The sequence below is a fragment of the Salvelinus namaycush genome, chromosome 16, assembly GCF_016432855.1.
Source record: "Salvelinus namaycush isolate Seneca chromosome 16, SaNama_1.0, whole genome shotgun sequence".
Classification (NCBI taxonomy): Eukaryota; Metazoa; Chordata; class Actinopteri; order Salmoniformes; family Salmonidae; genus Salvelinus; species Salvelinus namaycush.
In genome coordinates, this window is record NC_052322.1 from 23132146 (window position 1) to 23153993 (window position 21848).

The 21848-nt window shown below is 46.1% G+C and overlaps 1 protein-coding gene across 1 annotated transcript; it reads left to right on the forward strand.

The window, feature by feature from the left end:
• The first annotated feature begins 209 nt into the window (after positions 1-209).
• Positions 210-21767, forward strand: LOC120061573 (uncharacterized protein KIAA1755-like). The gene is made up of 23 exons (XM_039011483.1): positions 210-215; positions 2571-2768; positions 3005-4085; positions 9921-10109; positions 10206-10329; positions 10462-10555; positions 10942-11028; positions 11147-11263; positions 13419-13517; positions 13601-13752; positions 14154-14292; positions 14454-14576; positions 14736-14930; positions 15101-16050; positions 16212-16461; positions 16615-16704; positions 16815-17039; positions 17220-17390; positions 17627-17804; positions 18012-18149; positions 18254-18508; positions 19162-19409; positions 19533-21767. The coding sequence occupies exons 1-23, from the start codon at positions 210-212 to the stop codon at positions 19608-19610; spliced, it is 5187 nt and encodes a 1728-aa protein (XP_038867411.1). The 3' UTR covers positions 19611-21767.
• The last annotated feature ends 81 nt before the right edge of the window (positions 21768-21848 follow it).

The window sequence follows — 21848 nt, forward strand, 5'->3', positions numbered from 1 at the left end:
CCATAGACTAGCAGATGTTTTAACTGAGAGCTGGACGGGGAGTAGTCTAGTTAGCCAGGTGAGGTCTGAGGGGATCGGTCTGGTCACATCCTGATACGCCCAGACCCTCTCTCCACCTCCACACCACAGCTGGGATACATTGAGTTATGTGGCGTGATCTGTGGAATGATCACAGTGGTATTTCTCTATTCAAAACAAACTGAACAGAGATGCAGGTAGGCAACATATTTTCCCATTGAGGAAACAGATGTAGCCTATTGTTGATAAAATCGCTTCATTACATTTTGCATATTTATTGAAATGCCTACTCTTTGTTGAAATATAATTGAACAATCAAGAGGGTGGTGTCTAGTAGCATTTGCTAGTCATTATATCCCTGCAATTATATTGAAACCAGACTATGTAACTTGGCAAGGCATTGTAACCACATTGCACCAGAAACCACATAACAATGTTTTCTCCTACAGAGGCTATCTATTGAGATGAGAAACACGCACATGTACATTTACCTCCCACAGCCGACACATGGCCTTCACAAAGCTAAATTAAGCAGGGCCTAAAATGGGTGATGGGCCACTCTGATGAGATCAGAGAGAATGTGAAACCATAAACCAGGCCTCTTCTCTAGCAGAGACCCCCAGTCTGTTTATGGATAATTGGTATCTGCCTATATGATTCTTATGCTGCTCAATGTCTCCCGTGATACTGTAGCCACCCTGACATCCACAGCAACTTTGCCCTCGTGTTGTCAACATCTGTCTCTGGTGAACGGTTATTGGATTGTGCTGTATGAAGGGGAAAAAAGGTGGGGTCTGACATCTTATTGGAACAATACTGAAGGATGCCAGGATCAGAGGATAGCAGACAATGGTGACTGTGTATTTTATGACCTTAAGGGATGCAGTGCTGCTTTTGGATGTTCAAATCAGCGATATATGACACCGTAGCCTTCAGAAAGTATTCACACCCCTTGACTTTTTCCACATTTTGTTGTGTTACAACCTGAATTTAAAATGGATTAAATTGAGATGATTTGTCACTGACCTACACACAATACCCCATAATGTCAAAGTGGAATTATGTTTTTACACATTTTTACAAATTAATAAAAAATGAAAAGCTGAAATGTGTTGAGTCTATAAGTATTCAAACTATTTGTTATGGCAAGCCTAAATAAGTTCACAAGTAAAAATGTGCTTAACAAGTCACATAATAAATTGCATGAACTCGCTCTGTGTGCAATAAAAGTGTTTAACAGGATTTTTGAATGACTACCTCATCTCTGTACCCCACACATACAATTATCTAAAGGTCCCTCAGTTGAGCAGAGAATTACAAACACAGATTCAACCACAAAGACTAGGGAGGTTTTCCAACGCCCAGCAAAGAATGGCACCTATTGGTAGATGGGTAAAAAAAAAAAGCTGACAAATCCCTTTGAGCATGGTGAAGTTATTAATTACACTTTGGATGGTGTATCAATGCACCCAGTTACATCAAATATACAGGCGTCCTTCCTAACTCAGTTGCCAGAGAGTAAGAAAACCACTCAGGGATTTCACAATGAGGCCAATAGTGACTTCAAAACAGTTAAAACAGAGTTTAATGGCTGTGATATGAGAAAACTGAGGATGGATCAACAACATTGTAGTTACTCCACAATACTAACCTAATTGACATAGTGAAAAGAAGGAAGCCTGTACAGAATTTAATATTCCAAAACATGCATCCTGTCTGCAACAAGGCACTAAAGGAATACTGAAAAAAATGTGGCAAAGCAATTATATTTTTGTCCATAATATAAAGTGCTATGTTTGGGGCAAATCCAATACAACACATTACTGTGTACCACTCTCCATATTTTTAAGCATAGTGGTGACTGCATCATGTTATGGGTATGCTTGTAATCATTAAGGAATGGGGAGTTTTCAGGATAAAAAAGAAACAGAATGGAGCTAATTACAGGCAAAATCCTAGAGGAAAACCTGGTTCAGTCTGCTTTCCACCAGACACTGGCAGATGAATTCACATTTCAGCATGACAATAACCTAAAACACAATGCCAAATTGACACTGGAGTTGCTTACCAAGAAGACAGTGAATGTTCCTGAGTGGCCGAGTTACAGTTTTAACTTAAATCTACTGGAAAATCTATGGCAAGACCTGAAAATGGTCTACAACCCATTTGACAGAGCTTGAAGATTTTTGAAAAGAATAATGGGCAAATGTTTCACAATCCAGGTGTGGAAAGAGACTCGCAGCTTTAATCGCTGCCAAAGGTGCGTCTACAAAGTATTGACCCAGGGGTGTGAATACTAAATGAGACATTGCAAAATTGTATGAAAACAGGTTTCCACTTTGTCATTATGGTGTATTGTGTGTAGATGGGTTAGATATTTTTTTTAATTTAATCCATTTTGAATTCAGGCTGTAACACAACAAAATGTGGAATACTCCTGCCTGTATCTAATCTTTATCTTTAGCTTTTCTTGGTCATTTTCTTTGTTGTTGTTGAATATTTAAATTGTTGTTTGTGCTGACCTTTGTTTGTGCTGTCTCTTATGTTAATAGAACACTGAGTCTCTGGACGGGTCCATCCAGAACACTCTCTCAGCCCTCTTTCCCCCCTTCGAGGCCACAGCCCCCACCGTCCTGAGCCAGCTCTTCCAGGTAATAGAGGAACGTTTCCATGGAGACGCCCTCCAGTGTCTACTGGACTTCCTCATCCCGGCCAAACACATCCTTGAGAGTGTTCAGCAGGCTGCCTGTGTGAGTCAACAACCTCAGAGCTATACTCATCAACACAGATGCACAGCTATACAAAAAAATACATACTGTAACAGTTTACAATACACACCTACAGGCTCAAATAACGACCACCTATGCAAAACAAAGTTAGCTCAATTACAAAGTTTGCAACTGCCTTCAACTCCTCTCTGTCTTGTACTGCTAATTGTAAAGACAAATTAAATGGTAAAGAAATGTCTGTCATTTTCTCCCGTCAGGCCCAGTACTCTGATGTGGTGTTCTGCTGTGAGGGCTGGCCTCTGTGTCTGCATGAGAAAGTGGTGATCCAGCTGGCCCCGATCAACCCCCTATTTCTGTGCCCAGGGGACTTCTACTTGCAGGTTGCTCCCTTCTCTGAGCAGGCCGCCCGCATCGTGGTCCGGAGCCTGCTGGAGGACGGACAGGGTCAGGTGGTGGAGGTGGAGGAGACACCCATCCCTGAGACCTCCTACCCCTGCATCTTCTCTGAGGACTGGCTAGGGGAGATCAACCAAGGCCGCCACGGTACTCCACTTAGCCACTGTGTCCTCTCCACAGACCAGGGCATGGTGAAGGTGCCATGGGCGCAGGTGACTCTCCCTGAGTTTGTGGATAAACCCAGAACTATGGCCTCATCATCTCTTTCTCCGGCTGCTGTTCAACAGGAGGTAGTGGCAGGGCCCGGGCCCTCATTGGTCCTGCCTCACCCTGCACCTGCGTACTCTGTGGAGACTAGGATCTCTCCTGCTAAACATGGCATTGCGGTGTCGCTGCGTCTGGTGGACAGTAATTGCTCCCGGCTGGTTAAGGTGGATCAGGATGGGCCTATGGCTAAGCCCATAGGCTGGGTGTCTCCCAACACATGGGACAGCCGCAGCAACAACACCTCTGAGGTTGAGGGGGAATACGTGGACTTGGTGGAGTTCACTAACAAGAAAGAAGCATTGCTCCTCAGTGGGGCTCACAGTCACAAACGCCCCAGAGCGCTCATGTCTAGGCCTGTTCCACTTAACAGGCCTGGTGTCCCTCTGGCTCCAGCCCTGCCTCTGTCCTTGGCCCAAGCCCTGGCCCCCAACCAGCCCCTCAGGGAACCCTTACACTGCGGCCGGACCATCCGGTCCTCCGAGGAGCCCCCCTGCACCCCTTGCATGAGGAGGAGAATGGGCCAGGTGTCCAAAGCACAGGAGCTCAGGTGCCGGTACAGGGAGTCTTACCATTCAGCACTGCAGAACCCTGTTACCTTTGAGAGAGACAATACACTGAATACACTGGCGGTTCTGGAGGAGGCTAGTCCATGTGAGGGGAGGCTGGGACTAGAGGGTAAAGAACTATGTCCTGGTGTCTCCCAGCAGTGCTGCCATCCAGACCCAGGACATCATGACCAGATTCCCCCTGTTAGCACTGTTACCTGTAGGGAGTCTGGAGAAAGTTACACTATATCCAGTGGAATTTTACAAGGCCTGAGTGACACTATAGAGAACGATTTGAGATGTCCCTCTTCTCTGTCGACCACTGTTGTGGACACATCAGAGAAGTGTGAAGTAGTGATACAAGGAAGAAAAATTAGGAGGGATATTGTCTCGTCTGCAGAGAAGATTCCCAGCTTACATGTAGTGCAATGTAAAAACGCCACAGCTTTTGGACTGGTTTCCCCAAAGATGAACAGGCGGAGACTGCCCAAAGGTAAGAGATCTACAGCATGAAATATGTTTCTTATTCTGTAATATATAAAGGGGATTTTTTTTAAACACAATTGTTTAAAAAATGAATGGCCCCGGAGGATGGCTGCCATTTTACGGGCTCTTAAGTGCTATTGTGTGTGTTTTTTCGCGTTATTTGTAACTTATTTTGTACATAATGTTTCTGCTACCGTCTCTTATGACTGAAAAGAGCTTCTGGAAATCAGGACAGCAATTACTCACCTCGTACTGGATGAAGATTTTTTCTTTAAAACCTCTTAAGGATCCGCCCCTTTTTTCAATTTTCGCCTAAAATGACATACTCAAATCTAACTCCCTGAAGCAGGGATACGCATATTCTTGGTATAATTTGAAAGGAAATACTTTGAAGTTTGTGGAAATGTGAAAGGAATGTAGGAGAATATAACACAATAGATCTGGTAAAAGATAATACAAAGAAAAAAACAACCGTTCTTTTGTATTTATTTTGTTACAATCATCTTTGAAATGCAAGAGAATTTATTTAAAAAAAATGTCTTTTACCTTTATTTAACCAGTTCGGCTAGCTGAGAACAAGTTCTCATTTACAACTGCGACCTGGCTTAGACAAAGCAAAGCTGTGCGACACAAACAACAACACAGAGTTACACATGGAATAAACAAACATACAATCAACAATACAATAGAAAAAGTATATATACAGTGTGTGCAAATGAGGTAGGATAAGGGAGGTAAGGCAATAAATAGGCCATAGTGGCAAAATAATTACAATATAGAAGTTAAACACTGGAGTGATAGATGTGCAGAAGATGAATGTGCTAGTAGAGATACCGGGGTGCAAAGGAGCAAAATAAATAAATAAAATAAATAACAGTATGGGGATGAGGTAGTTGGATTGGCTATATACAGATGGGCTATGTACAGGTGCAGTGATCTGTGAGCTGCTCTGACAGCTGGTGTTTAAAGCTAGTGAGGGAGATATGAGTCTCCAGCTTCAGTGATTTTTTGCAGTTCGTTCCAGTCATTGGCAGCATAGAACTAGAAGCAAAGGCAGCCAAAGGAGGAATTGACTTTGGGGGTGACCAGTGAAATATACCTACTGGAGCGCGTGCTACGAGTGGGTGCTGCTATGGTGACCAGTGAGCTGAGATAAGGCAGGGCTTTACCTAGCAAAGACTTATAGATGACCTGTAGCCAGTGGGTTTGGCAACGAATATGAAGCGAGGGCCAGCCAACGAGAGCATACAGGACGCAGTGGTGGGTGGTATATGGGGCTTTGGTGACAAAACGGATGGCACTGTGATAGACTGCATCCAATTTGCTGAGTAGAGTGTTGGAGGCTATTTTATGAATGACATCGCCGAAGTCAAGGATCGGTAGGATGGTCAGTTTTACGAGGGTATGTTTGGCAGCATGAGTGAAGGATGCTTTGTTGCGAAATAGGAAGCCGATTCTAGATTTAATTTTGGATTGGAGATGCTTAATGTGAGTCTGGAAGGAGAGTTTACCGTCTAACCAGACACCTAGGTATTTGTAGTTGTCCACAAATTCTAAGTCAGAACCGCCCAGAGTAGTGATGCTGGTCGGGCGGGCAGGTGTGGGCAGCGATCGGTTGAAGAGCATGCATTTAGTTTTACTTACATTTAAGAGCAGTTGGAGGCCACAGAAGGAGAGTTGTATGGCATTGAAGCTCGTCTGGAGGTTAGTTAACAGAGTGTCCAAAGAAGGGCCAGAAGTATACAGAAAGAAAGGCCACAATGTATTATTCCAGCCCAGGTGCAATTTAGATTTTGGCCACTAGATGGAAGCAGTGTATGTGCAAAGTTTTAGACTGATCCAATGAACCCTTGCATTTCTGTTAAAAATGTTGTATCAAGACTGCCCTAATGTGCCTAATTTGTTTATTAATAACTTTTCATGTTCAAAATTGTGCATTCTCCTCAAACAATAGCATGGTATTCTTTCACTGTAATAGCTACTGTAAATTGGACAGTGCAGTTAGATTAACAAGAATTTAAGCTTTCTGCCAATATCAGATATGTCTATGTAAATGTTCTTGTTACTTACAACCTCATGCTAATCACATTAGCCTATGTTAGCTCAACCGTCCCGTGGAATGGACACCGATCCCGAAGAAGTTTTAACGATTCGGACGCGAAGGATTTACTTCAGACACCCGACAAGGCCCACATCTCCATCATTCGCAGGAGAAAGAGACGAAGATATCGGGAACGTAGGTCGGGGAGCCTTGTTTTTTTAATTGTATTTTTATTTCACCTTTATTTAACGAGGTAGGCCAGTTGAGAACAAGTTCTCATTTACAACTGCGACCTGGCCAAGATAAAGCAAAGCAGTGTGACAAAAACAACACAGAGTTACACATGGGATAAACAAACAAATAACACAATAGAAAAATCTGTATACAGTGTGTGCAAATGAAGTAAGGAGGTAAGGCAATAAATAGCCCAATAGTGGCAAAGTAATTCCAATTTAGCAATTTACACTGGCGTGATATCTGTGCAGATGAGGATGTACAAGTAGAAATACTGGTGAGCAAAAGAGCAGAAAACAAAAACAAATATGGTGATGAGGTAGGTAGTTGGTAGGATGGGCTATTTACAGATGGGCAGCGATCGGTAAGCTTGTAAGGAGCATACGGCGAGTGGGTAATTTGCCTCTACCATCAGTCCTATGAGCCAATGTATAATCATTGGATAGCAAAACAGATGCGCTACGATCACAAATATCCTACCAACGGGACATTAAAAACTGTAATATCTTTTGTTTCACCGAGTCGTGGCTGAACGACGACATGGATAAAGTACAGCTGGCGAGGTTTATGCAGCATCGGCAAGATAGACCAGCTGCCTCCCTTAAGACAAGGTTGTGGCGGCCTGTGTATATTTGTAAACAACAGCTGGTGCATGAAATCTAATACTAAGGAAGTCTCGAGGCTTTGCTCACCTGAGGTAGAGTATCTCATGACAAGCTGTAGACCACACTATTTACCAAGAGAGTTTTCATCTATATTTTTCGTAGCTGTCTATTTACCACCACAAACCGATGCTGGCACTAAGTCCACACTCAATGAGCTGTATAAGGCCATAAGCAAACAGGAAAACGCTCATCCAGACGTGGCGCTCCTAGTGGCCTCAGACTTTAATGCAGGGAAACTTAAATCCATTTTTACCTCATTTCTACCAGCATGTTAAATGTGCAACAAGAGGGAAATAAACTCTGGACCACCTTTACTCCACAAACAGAGACGCGTACAAAGCTCTCCCTCGCCCTCCATTTGGCAAATCTGACCACAATTGTATCCTCCTGCTTCATGCTTACAAGCAAAAACTAAAGCAAGAAGCACCAGTGACTCGGTCAATAAAGAAGAGGTCAGATGACGCAGATGCTAAACTTCAGGACTGTTTTTCTAGCACAGACTGGAATACGTTACAGGATTCTTCCAATGGCATTGAGGAGTACACCACATCAGTCACTGGCTTCATCAATAAGTGCATCGATGACATTGTCCCCACAGTGACCATACCTACCCCAACCAGAAGCCATGGATTACAGGCAACATCCGCTCTGAGTTAAAGGGTAGTGCTGCCGCTTTCAAGGAGCGGGACTCTAACCCGGACAATTATAAGAAATCCCTCTACGCCCGCAGATGAACCATCAAACAGGCAAAGTGTTAATACAGGACTAAGATTGAAATGTACTACACCAGCTCCAACGCTCGTCGGATGTGACAGGGCTTGCAAACTATTACAGACTACAAAGGGAAGCACAGCCGCGAGCTGCCAATTGACACGAGCCTACCAGCCGAGCTAAATTACTTCTATGCTCGCTTCGAGGCAAGCAACACTGAAGCATGCATGAGAGCATCAGTTGTTCCGGACGACTGTGTGATCCCGCTCTCCGTAGCTGATGTGAGTAAGACCTTTAATAAACAGGTCAACATTCACAAGGCTGCGGGGCCAGACGGATTACCAGGACGTATACTCTGAGCTTCCGCTGACCAACTGGCAAGTGTCTTCACTGACATTTTCAACCTTTAGCACTCACATCTGTAGCCACGAAGTGCTTTGAAAGTCTCGTCATGGCTCACATCAACACCATTATCCCAGAAACACAAAACCCACTCCAATTTGTATACCGCCCCAACAGATCCACAGATGATGCAATCTTTATTGCACTCAACACTGCCCTTTCCCACCTGGACAAAAGGAACACCTATGTGAGAATGCTATTCATTGACTACAGCTTAGCGTTCAACACTATAGTGCCCTCAAAGCTAATCACTTAGCTAAGAACCGTGGGACTCAACACCTCCCTCTGCAACTGGATCCTGGACTTCCTGACGGGCCAGGTGGTAAGAGTAGGTAACCTCTCCCCTGCTGATCCTCAACACGGGGGCCCCTCAGGGGTGCATACTCAGTCCCCTCCTGTACTCCGTGTTCACCCATGACTGCATGGCCAGGCATGACTCCAACACCATCATTAAGTTTGCCGACGACACAACAGTGGTAGGCCTGATCACCGACCACAATGAGACAGCCTATAGGGAGGAGGTCAGAGACCTGGCCGTGTGGTGCCAGGGTAACAACCTCTCCCTCAACGTGATCAAGACAAAAGAGATGATTGTGGACTATAAGAAAAGGAGGAAAGAGCACGCCCCCATTCTCATCGACGGGGCTGTAGTGGAGCAGGTTGAGAGATTCAAGTTCCTTGGTGTCCACATCACCAACAAACTATCATGGTCCAAACACACCAAGACAGTCGTGAAGAGGACACGACAAAGCCTATTCCCCCTCAGGATACTGAAAAGATTTGGCATGGGTCCTCAGATCCTTAAAAAGTTCTACAGCTGCACCATCGAGAGCATCCTGACTGGTTGCATCACTGCCTGGTATGGCAACTGCTCAACCTCCGACTGCAGAGGGTAGTACGTACGGCCCAGTACATCACTGGGGCCAAGCTTCCTGCCATCCAGGACCTCTATACCAGGTGGTGTCAGAGGAAGGCCCGACAAATTGTCAAAGACTCCAGCCACCCTAGTCATAGACTGTTTTCTCTGCTACCACATGGCAAGCGGTATCGGAGCACCAAGTCTAGGTCCAAAAGGCTTCTTAACAGCTTCTACCCCCAAGCCAAAAGAGTCCTGAACAGCTAATCGAATGGCTACCCAGACTATTTGCATGGTCCCCCCCACCCCCTCTTTTACGCTGCTGCTACTCTCTGTTTATTATCTATGCATAGTCACTTTAACTCTACCTATATGTACATATTACCGCAATTATTTTTGCCTTATCTATTTTTTACTGAACACTTATTTTTCTTACAACTGCATTGTTGGTTAAGGGCTTGTAAGTAAGCATTTCACTGTAACGTCTACACCTGTTGTATTCGGCACATGTGACAAATAACATTTGATTTGATTTATTACATCCCTCTGTATCATCCTTCCTCTCTAAAGATGTCTCCCAGGCTCGCCAACCCTCTATGCCTGTTAGAAACGGACAACAGACCCCTACACCGGCCCCTCTCCCTGAGACAACCCAGCAGCCTCCGGGTCACTATGCTGTTTCCAGGTCTAAGGTCCAGGCACCAGACTCAGCGGAACCCAGCACTCACCCCCTCCAGATGGGAATAGCATGTCTTACTGGTATGGAAACCCCCTTACATGGTTTGCCTTAGAGACAGAGGTGGATGACATCTCTGTTCAGTGAAAGATCCTCATGTTCCCCTCTCCCATATTTAGGTGGCAGAGACAGGACAGGTCGGTTGGTGGTTGAGGTGTACGGAGACCAGGAAGGATGGAGATCTCCTTCAGTGTCTAGTCTAGAACTCTGCAAACTGCTGCTCTACCTCCACTCTGTAATCAGGTATATATGCATTGTGCATTGTGGTTCAGGCTACAGAGGTTTTTAACCTCAATGGGTTTTACCTGGTTAAAAAAAGGTTAAAGAAAATATTAAATAAAAATAATTCATTGTTTTCATCTTCATATTTTCTAGGAGAGAACTGAGAGAACTTGGACTGACACTAGTTATTGATGCTCGGCAGAATCCACCTCCATCACAGTTCAATAAGGCCTTGCTGATGCTTCAGGTAAGAAAGACTTGACATCTTCCTGGTCATATTGGGATCTGCACTACACAAAATCACATCAAGAGGATAGCAACTTGCTAAAAATTATACTGAACTCAACTAAACTTTTCCCTCTGTTTATTATTTTCTTCATTCCCCTGACTTGTGCTCAGCTTTACCTGCAGGTCACAGGAGATTGGTGGCACCTTAATTGGGGAGGACAGGCTCGTGGTAATGGCTGGAGCAGAATAGGTGGAATGGTATCAAATGCCATTCCATTCCCTCTGTTCCACCCATTATTATGAGCCATCCTCCCTTCAGCAGCCTCCACTGCTGCAGGTATAGGCTAATGCATTTACTGATAACTATTTATTGCTGTGAGGTCTCATATTTTGAGAATGTTACAGGAGCAGATTCCCCATGCAGTACACAGTGTCCTTATCCTGGTGGAGAAAGAGAGCTGCCATCGCCCAGAGAAACGTCCTGGACAACAGGTCAGATCTGAACCAAGGGTTTCCTCTAATGATTTCCATCAGGCTTATCATTTCATGAACAGTTACTGTATTTATTCTGGGAGAATTGCTGTCTGATGTCACTGACTGTCACTGACAGATTGATGTAGTGACATCACTGAAGGCGTTGCACAAGCTGGTGGAGGGGAGCCAGTTGACCTACGGCCTAGAGGGCACCCTGCTCTACAGCCACCAGGACTGGCTACAGCTCCATCAGGTAGGCCCCTAGAGGACAGCCTGCCCTACAGCCACCCTGACTGGCTGCAGCTCCATCAGGTAGACCCCTAGAGGACACCCTGCCCTACAGCCACCCGGACTGGCTGCAGCTCCATCAGGTAGACCCCTAGAGGACAGCCTGCCCTACAGCCACCAGGACTGGCTGCAGCTCCATCAGGTAGGCCCCTAGAGGACACCCTGTCCTACGTTCACCAGGACTGGCTGCAGCTCCATCAGGTAGGCCCCTAGAGGGCACCCTGCCCTACAGCCACCAGGACTGGCTGCAGCTCCATCAGATAGACCCCTAGAGGACACCCTGCACTACAGTCACCAGGACTGGCTGCAGCTCCATCAGGTAGACCCCTAGAGGACACCCTGCCCTACAGCCACCCTGACTGGCTGCAGCTCCATCAGGTAGACCCCTAGAGGACAACCTGCCCTACAGCCACCCTGACTGGCTGCAGCTCCAGCAGGTAGGCCCCTAGAGGACACCCTGCCCTACAGCCACCCGGACTGGCTGCAGCTCCATCAGGCAGGCCCCTAGAGGACACCCTGCCCTACAGCCACCCTGACTGGCTGCAGCTCCATCAGGTAGACCCCTAGAGGACAGCCTGCCCTACAGCCACCCTGACTGGCTGCAGCTCCATCAGGTAGACCCCTAGAGGACAGCCTGCCCTACAGCCACCCTGACTGGCTGCAGCTCCATCAGGTAGACCCCTAGAGGACAACCTGCCCTACAGCCACCCTGACTGGCTGCAGCTCCATCAGGTAGACCCCTAGAGGACAGCCTGCCCTACAGCCACCCGGACTGGCTGCAACTCCATCAGGTAGGCCCCTAGAGGACACCCTGCCCTACAGCCACCCGGACTGGCTGCAGCTCCATCAGGTAGGCCCCTAGAGGACAGCCTGCCCTACAGCCACCCTGACTGGCTGCAGCTCCATCAGGTAGACCCCTAGAGGACACCCTGCTCTACAGCCACCAGGACTGGCTGCAGCTCCATCAGGTAGGCCCCTAGAGGACACCCTGCCCTACAGCCACCCGGACTGGCTGCAGCTCCATCAGGTAGACCCCTAGAGGACAGCCTGCCCTACAGCCACCAGGACTGGCTGCAGCTCCATCAGGTAGACCCCTAGAGGACACCCTGCCCTACAGCCACCCGGACTGGCTGCAGCTCCATCAGGTAGACCCCTAGAGGACACCCTGCCCTACAGCCACCCGGACTGGCTGCAGCTCCATCAGGTAGACCCCTAGAGGACAGCCTGCCCTACAGCCACCAGGACTGGCTGCAGCTCCATCAGGTAGGCCCCTAGAGGACACCCTGTCCTACGTTCACCAGGACTGGCTGCAACTCCATCAGGTAGACCCCTAGAGGACACCCTGCCCTACAGCCACCCGGACTGGCTGCAGCTCCATCAGGTAGGCCCCTAGAGGACACCCTGCCCTACAGCCACCAGGACTGGCTGCAGCTCCATCAGGTAGACCCCTAGAGGACACCCTGCCCTACAGCCACCAGGACTGGCTGCAGCTCCATCAGGTAGACCCCTAGAGGACACCCTGCCCTACAGCCACCAGGACTGGCTGCAGCTCCATCAGGTAGGCCCCTAGAGGACAGCCTGCCCTACAGCCACCCTGACTGGCTGCAGCTCCATCAGGTAGGCCCCTAGAGGACACCCTGCCCTACAGCCACCCTGACTGGCTGCAGCTCCATCAGGTAGGCCCCTAGAGGACAACCTGCCCTACAGCCACCCTGACTGGCTGCAGCTCCATCAGGTAGGCCCCTAGAGGACAACCTGCCCTACAGCCACCCTGACTGGCTGCAGCTCCATCAGGTAGGCCCCTAGAGGACACCCTGCCCTACAGCCACCCGGACTGGCTGCAGCTCCATCAGGTAGGCCCCTAGAGGACACCCTGCCCTACAGCCACCCGGACTGGCTGCAGCTCCATCAGGTAGGCCCTTAGAGGACAGCCTGCCCTACAGCCACCCGGACTGGCTGCAGCTCCATCAGGTAGACCCCTAGAGGACAGCCTGCCCTACAGCCACCCGGACTGGCTGCAGCTCCATCATGTGGGACAGTTAGAGCAGTAGACAGACACTAGAGAACTCTTGTTTGTTGTTTTGCTTTGATGTCTGATGAACAGTACATTTGTCTTTCAGAAACTTCATCCCTTCATGTCAGATCTCCAGGAGGCTTCAGGTTTGCTACTGAAGGCCATCAGAAAACTAGAGGGAGGTCGTAAGATTGACAAAGTGCAGGTAATGAATTTAACCTGGACTTTGACGACACTATATTACTGAAAACATGTTGGATTGGAAACCCATCTCTCCATGTGTGGCAGGATGTACAGAGGTGTATTCTAGAACAGAGAACGCTGATGAAGGATGTTCTGGAGGACAGCCGGTTGGTCGCTCTGCAAAGGGAGGGCGGAGCCATGCTGTCCAGGCTGAGGAGGGAGAGTGACCTCAGATACTCTCACTGTGAGGATTACAGGTATACGTTTTTTATTATTTTTTATTATTGAACCTTTATTTAACTGGACAAGTCAGTTAAGAACGAATTCTTATTTACAATGACGGCCTACCCCGGCCAAACCCGGACGACGCTGGGCCAATTGTGTGCCGCCCTATGGGACTCCCAATCACGGCCGGATGTGATACAGCCTGGATTTGAACCAGGGCAGTCCCTGGTTCAAATCCAGGCTGTATCACATCCGGCCGTGATTGGGAGTCCCATAGTGACACCTCTTGCACTGAGATGCAGTGCCTTAGACCGCTGCGCCACTCGGGAGACCACTACCTGTCACTGTTTAGTATGGCTGTGCCAATTGAGAGGCTCCTTCACAAAATTATTATCAATGTATTATTCCCTTGACCTCTGACCTCTCTGTACAGTGATGCTGTAGACTCTGTGACCAGTATGTACAACCATGTAGAAGAGCAAGCCCATATGCTGGTGCAAAGATCCAACATGTCCCTGGAGCACCTTGAATACCTACTTCAACTCAGAGAAATGGAGGGCCACTTCTCTAAGGTACATTCAGAGGCTCCTCATATACATACTGTATACCCGTTATGTAAGGTTCATCCAGGGGCTGTTCTTGTAAGAACGATTGCATGATGATAACTAACTGACTATATGACTACCCCATGTTTTGGGGGTATAACATTTTTATAATCCTCCTCCTCATGTAGATCAGGCAATGGTTTGATGCCGAAGGGGAACGGCGGTTGCTGGAGGCAGAATCGGTGGATGACTCCAAAGAAAAGGTTGCACATACTCTCCAGAGTTTCAGAGCATTCCTCTCTGAAGCCAATGTAAGTCCAACTTTCTCCATTCATTCTCTCTCCACCACACCACGGCAAAGTGTTGACACTGTTTCATACTTGTTTCATTGGAATCTACTTGGACAAGGAGGAATAGAAGTGCCCATGAAAGTCATTTTTTTGTTTAATTTGTCTGTTACTATCTTTTAGGAGCAGAAGCACCAGGCTATGGTTCTGGTGACAGAGGCAGAGAAGATCCAGGGCCCATCTCCATACCCTGAGACTGAGGTGTTCAGGACCATGGTGTGCACTTTCAAGTCTGGCCTGGCTGACTCCCTCTCACGGGCAGAGAGGTGCTCCAGTGAGCTGGAGACTATGGTTTCTGTGTGCAGCTTCTGTGAACAGGTTGGTGGGATGGGTTTTTCCACAATTGCTGTTTACATCTCATATATAGCATATCATATTGATGTTGACATGTTGTAGGAATATAGGAAAAAGTAATGAAGCTTGAATGACTATCGCCTCTCAATGCTTCTTTCAGGTTTTTTAATAGGTATTCTGCCTCTTTCTTCCAGGCTACTGAACTGGCCAAAGATTGCAGACAATACCTGGGCCAGGAGCAAGTTGGCAGACACCCAGAGACGGATGATATCTCTACACTCCAGATGTACCAGGAGAGCTTTGTTCAGTTCTCCCCAGATCGCTTCCAGGAGGTGAAGGCCCAGGCGTGTGCTCTGAGGGGCTCCAGAGGCATGCGGGTGTGGAACGTAGCCTGGCTCAAGTGTCAGGAGGTTAGGCAACAACTGGAGGAGAGACTACAGGATGTGGAGAGGGCCTTGCGGAACACAGGCTCCTGGTATGAACAACATAGACATGGTGAGGATCAGGCCACAGCACAGACAGTGACTCATCATGATAGAGCTCTGTTACTGCCCAGACCTGGTCCACCACACTGGTACAATCCCCCAACAGGCTCTATGGTGGAAAGGTATCATGGGATCTTGGAGAGCAGGAACAACTCTGTGACCTGCTGTAATATCAACTTCAAGCCTCAGAATAACAGACCTTGTAAAGGGTCAAAGGCCACCACCGTGCCGGCCTCTCCCTGTATCAAATCCATTAGGAGAGCGGAGAGGGATCCCAGCAGGAGAGAGGCCTGTCGAGGGAGGAGTGGAGAGGCCGCCACCCTTGCAGACTCACAGACGGTGGGCTGTGAGTGGTTCCCGTGGAAACGTGGGGGCCTGGGCCGATCCATGAGCGAGGACTCGTGTGCAACCGCCATGTCCAGTCAGTCTGAGGCTCGGATCCAGACACAGTCCTGCTCCCACGGGCAACCCTCCTGCCGGATCCTGCAGGCTGCTCAGAAGTTCCAGATCTCACGGCATGGCAGCTTCTGCTCAGCAGTGTCCTGTAGTGGCCAGGAGAGGGCAGAGAAGGCCTCTTCAAGGAATACTAGCTCATCAGTGAGAAGGTGTGAGGGAACAACATCTCTGGCAAGTCCAGAGGAGAACGCTGGCAGTGTTATGTGAGTTACTTATTGTATTTTTATCCTTCTGTGCTTTTTCTGTCTCTAAGCTTGCACTGCAGTGGCAGAGGTACATTACAGTATTGCATTATTTTTTCAGAGGACTGAACATGAGAGCTTGTGTTTGGCTGTGTTGTTGGTGTAACTTTATATCTCTGTAGGAAGCTGCAGAGGATCATGGAGGAACTGCTGTTAACAGAAAGGGAGTATGTGCGTTCCCTGGGCTACATCCTGATGCATTACCTCCCCCTACTGGAGAGGACTGACGTGCCCCAGGACCTGCGGGGCAAACGTGGAGTGATATTTGGAAACCTGGAGAAGCTGTATGACTTCCACGGCCATTTCTTCCTCAGGGAGCTGGAGGCCTGTCAGACAGAACCCTTAGGAGTGGCTCGTTGCTTCCTAAGATACGTGAGTTACAGTTCACCTGCTCATGTCTCTTAATTCACATTTTCTACATGTTAAGCTTGAGTTCTATAACTCTGTTGATTTGTTGAATTTGCTACTGAAGTTGATACCTTGAATATTCCTGTTGTGACTGTAAACTCTCCCCCCTATATCCAGAGAGAAAGTTTAGGCCTTTATGCTCTCTACAGTAAGAACAAGCCTCAGTCAGATGCCTTAATCCTTCACCATCGCCATGACATCTTCAAGGTGAGGCACTCCCATCAATGCTCAATGTCAAGGATCAATGGTCAATTCCTATCAATGCTCTCTCCATCCCTCCTGTGACCAATTCTCTGTGCCATCTCCTCCCACTCCAGAGGAAGCAGCAGGAGCTGGGGGACCACATGGACCTGTCCTCCTACCTGCTGAGGCCCATCCAGAGGATCAGTAAGTACAGCCTGCTGCTGCAGGACATGCTGGGGGTGTGTGGGCCTCAGAGAGACAGGGACAGGGAAGAGCTCCAGGCTGCAGCCGATGTGATCCGCTTCCAGATGCGTCATGGCAATGACCTCCTCACCATGGACGCCATCCAGGACTGTGACGTAAGTTTACCAACCAAATCATAACAATCTCCAAAATAATGTGTAACTTATGAACAGCTGTCTAAATGTGAGGGAAATGTGGGCGTATAAGGGGAAAATGATCGCCTATTACTGTATAAACACTATCAAGGATTTTCAGGAAAAACATGGATGTCTTTTTCTCCACTCCTACCCCTCCAGGTGAATCTGAAGGAGCAGGGCCAGCTGATTCGCCAGGATGAGTTCATTGTGTTCTTCAGAAAGAAGAAGTGCTTCCGCCATATCTTCCTCTTCCAGGATCTCATTCTCTTCAGCAAGACGAAGAAGACAGATGTGGGCAATGATGTGTACATCTACAAACAGTCTTTCAAAGTGTGTATACAATATAAAGACATGTTTTACATGAACAACCGTAAAGGACCCCATTTTCAGAATAAATATTTTGTATTGTTTTCATTGTTCAACCAAAATAATGCAATCTTACCGGCCTTTATGTTTGCGAAACAAAGACCAAATCATCCAGCCCTTATGTTGAAATTGCTAACAGAAAGCAGTGTTTATTTAGCCTTTCTTTCTTTTGTCTTTCTTTCACTTCTGTTTCTGTCTAGACGTCTGATATCGGGATGACACATAACTCTGGAGAGAGTGGTCTGTGTTTTGAGATCTGGATCCGTAGGAGGAAGTCCCAGGACACGTACACTCTGAAGGCTGACAGGGCAGAGGTGAAGAGGTCTTGGACCAGAGACCTGGAGCAGATTCTCTGGGAACAAGCTGCCTACAGCAGAGGTTAATCCTCCATTCTGTATATGCCCTGTCAATCGCTATTCATGGGCTTTTATCAACTGTCTACTTCAAATGTGATTTTTAAGTCATAGACTTTATTTGTTTGTTCCTCTAGCCGACCTCAGTGTCTGTAATTATTGATATATTTTTTTGGGGGGGGTGTAATTGTGAACAAATACATCTTACTGATGTTTTGGTAAAATGTGTTAGAGTGTGTTTGGTGTGTTGTAGACCTGCGGATGCAGGAGAGGGTGTTCAATGGGATGGGGAGGAAACCTTTCATGGACATCCAGCCTAGTGAGGCAGCAATCTGTGACAGGGCTGTCAACTGTGTCCTGCTAGGAAGAGGTACTGTATAAAGTCCACAGCCAAGTCCCAAGTCCCATACCCATGAACTAACAACACAAATGCGTAATGTACTCACTGAATGAATTGTCTCTTTCCTTTGTCAGCCCCGGTGCCGTCTTGTCTACAAACAGATCTTGAATATCTCCGGCCCAACTCCATTGGTTCAGGCAGTAGTGCATCTACCTCCTGCAGCCACTCATCTTCCTCCTCTGGACGAGGTTCTTTACCTCCGGTTGGTTACCCTGGCAACCAGACACAAGGTGGGGAGGCCAATCATATTGTTCATTCTTTCCCGGCGACTGTGACGGAAGAGGACCTCAGTAATCATCATAATCACCAGAAACAAAACCTTCATCTCAGTGAGTTTTCTTGTTCTTGGATGGTACATGATGACTACAGACTAAAACTAACAGACATACAGAACTTTACTCTTGATACATTGGCTTGCGAAAGTATTCACCCACTTTGGAATTTTTCCTATTTTGTTGCCTTATAACCTGGAATTAAAATAGATGTTTTGGGGGTTTGTATCATTTGATTTACACAACATGCCTACCACTTTGAAGATCCAAAATATTTTTTCTTGTGAAACACAGCTTTTCAGAACAGGTGTATATATACTGAGATCATGTGACAGATCATGTGACACTTAGATTGGACATAGGTGGACTTTATTTAACAAATGATGTGACTGAAGGTAATTGGTTGCACCAGATCTTATTCAGGGGCTTCATAGCAAAGGGGGTGAATACATATGCACGCACCACTTTTCCGTTTTTATTTGTAAGTTATTTTTAAGTTATTTTTTTAATTTCACTTCATCAATTTGGACTATTTTGTGTATGTCCGTTACATGAAATCCAAATAAAAATCTATTTAAATTACAGGTTGTAATACAACAAAATAGGAAAAACACCAAGGGGATGAATACTTTTGCAAGGCACTGTATGTGCAAGCATGTGTCTAAACCTGAGTGATGCCATATCTACATACCTTTCTGTTGATATTCCAGTGGGCTGCACAGATTCGTCAGGTGAGAGTACCAGTGTGTTCATAAGCTCGGAACGCAGCTGCCTCTCTGCTATTGGTGGAGAGGTGGAGGACTCGTCATCTGTCACGTCCCAGAGTTCCCAGTCCCATGTCAGCCAGAGAACAGCAGCACCCAGCCTCAAAAAGAACAGCTCACCTGCTACCATCAGGAAGAAGCCCTCCATCTCTCCCAAACCACCAGTGCTGGCTGCTCCACAGAGCCTGCAAAAGGTGTGGTGAAATGATGTGATCAAGCCAGTAATTGGATCTAATTGTAAACCTTCATAAAAATTATACTGCACTCTTTCAAATGTATGAATTTAGTTACATTATGTATATTCCATCTCTATGAAGATCAAAGAAAACCGACGGCCAGTACTTTCTTCACAGGGCAAAGAAATGGTTGCTATAGGAAAATCAACAGAAGTTTAACCTGTGAATTCAACGGGTGAGTTGAAACCAAATACAGTACTTTTCATTGCTATGTACGGGGCATAGATGTGCAATGTAGTCATTTAACTTATTATGGGATTGATTTTCTTCCTGATGGTTTCATCCAGTCAGATTGATGGTGTAGCCTACTGAGAACGTCCTGTGGATTTCTGAGGAGTGATGATGGAGTGCAGTCAAGCTGACTATCCTGGCATGAAGAAGGTTTGAATTAAAAACGCTTTTGATAACAGATATAGTAACTAAGACCTCTAGTTGACAAGCACTGGAGAGAAAGTCACTTTTGTTTTTAAAAGAGCTACTGTATCTGGAATATTCTAGCTGAAATATCATGAAAATGAACACCTGATGAACTGTGGTTAGCTTAAAAGGTGTCCATTCATCTGATAATACTACTTGAACAACCACTTCTTTATCAGCTACTGCTTTAACTGAATGACTATGCGTTTGACATCATTGGCTCATAGAACTGACTTCCCTTTTTCTTGTAATATGATTGAAATCTCAGCTATGAATTTCAATGTTGCAAATTTCTTTGGAACTGACACATCCTTCCCATGTGATGTTGACTCTCTTGATTACCACATTTTTACACATATTTAACACTGTTTATAATAACAATGTAGACATTGTCAAACAACTGGCGAAAGAAACAACAGTCTTGTCCCCATCAGTTTTCTCTGCAGGTTCAGGGCAACTTGTCAGTGGCATGCTTAGACATGATTTGCTACCCAGACAGGTAAATAGATTTGGGATCAATTATCCAGGGTCAAAATAAGCCCACTGACAGGTGGGAAGAGAAGTAGCAATATACATAGGCCGTGATTCAATCCAATCGCAGATTTGGACAATGCACCATTTAAGGTAATTTCGGATTGAGCCAACATATGCAGCGTTTACCGTGAATGTGGCCTCTGTGAACACGGGAATATTGCTTATAAAACGTGCATTGCGGAGAGATTGCGATCAGATTGAACCCCGGCCTTAATCTATTTTTTCCATTTGGACAGAAAGCTCTGTGAATATAATCTCTGGAAAGTGCGAACACCACTAACTGGCAATTATGTAAGGGTCCGTCTGGCATCATCAGAAGCCACCAATTTCTGACTGACTATTATCCGGTTCAGTCAACATTTTATTTTACAATACTGTCATTATAAAATATGTACATTATTGACTTCTTTCTTTTCTTTTATTAGAAAAATGAATGAGCAACTTTGCTTCCTTTTTAAATGTCAATATGGTATGACATTCTTTGAATCCACTGTTACCAATGTTAGTTTTGTTCATTGTACACATTTCCCTTTTTCTTTTTTTGTTATGTTTTTTATATCCTGCTCAATGCAATGATTCTCACTGCAAGCTATTTGATCAATGCCATTTTTGTAGACAATTGAGGACTTTTGCCTGTATTTCTCCAGCAGCTAGTTTGAACTGCAGCTTACCCTTATGTTGTGCAATTAGAAGAAATGGGAACAACTTCCTTCACTGGAAAATGAAACTTGCCACCTCAAAAGGTCATAGGTCATGACTAAACCTTGTGACCTGACTGACCGAGTATAGTCCTTTTGGTCAACACATAGCTATCGGTTAAACTGTCTGTATCAGATAATTAATAACACTGTTGTGTAGGCAAGTGGTTCCCAACTCCGGTCCTCCAGTACCTCCAACAGCAGACATTTTTATTGTAGTCCCGGACAAGCACACCTGATTTAGCTTGTCAACTAATCATCAGGCTCTCAATGAGTTGAATCAGTACTGTATGTTTGTCTGGGGCTACAACACAAATGTGTGCTGTTGTTGGTATTTCAGGACCAGAGTTGGGAACCAGTGGTGTAGGCTACCCTGCTGAACTGAACGCTCCTCTACCAGCTCCCTTCCACTGTCCTGAAAAGTCAAACATGGGTTAACTGCAGTGTCAGTGCACAGAACATGAGTATAAAAATGAGGCATTGAGATATTATTTATTTAAATGTGGGTTGTCATTTAATTATAACCTCTGTCTATGATATTAATATATGTTACAAAAAACAATAATGACATAAAAGGTTTATGCAAAAATGTGTTTGTTGTTATTTTATCTGAAGATTAGTAGAAAACTGTTGTAAAGTATTTATAGACCTCCATGCAAGTGTCAGGTCTGTGTGAGTCATTGTTACATATAGCAAGTTATACCATAGGCTGAATTTACAAACCTGCAGTTCACAATTCCATCTTTAT

Coding starts and splice junctions, on each gene's coding strand:
- LOC120061573 (XM_039011483.1), top strand. Junction 17,391..17,626: donor TCTACAAACAGTCTTTCAAA/GTGTGTATACAA, acceptor GTTTCTGTCTAG/ACGTCTGATATCGGGATGAC. Junction 19,410..19,532: donor CTCCACAGAGCCTGCAAAAG/GTGTGGTGAAAT, acceptor ATCTCTATGAAG/ATCAAAGAAAACCGACGGCC.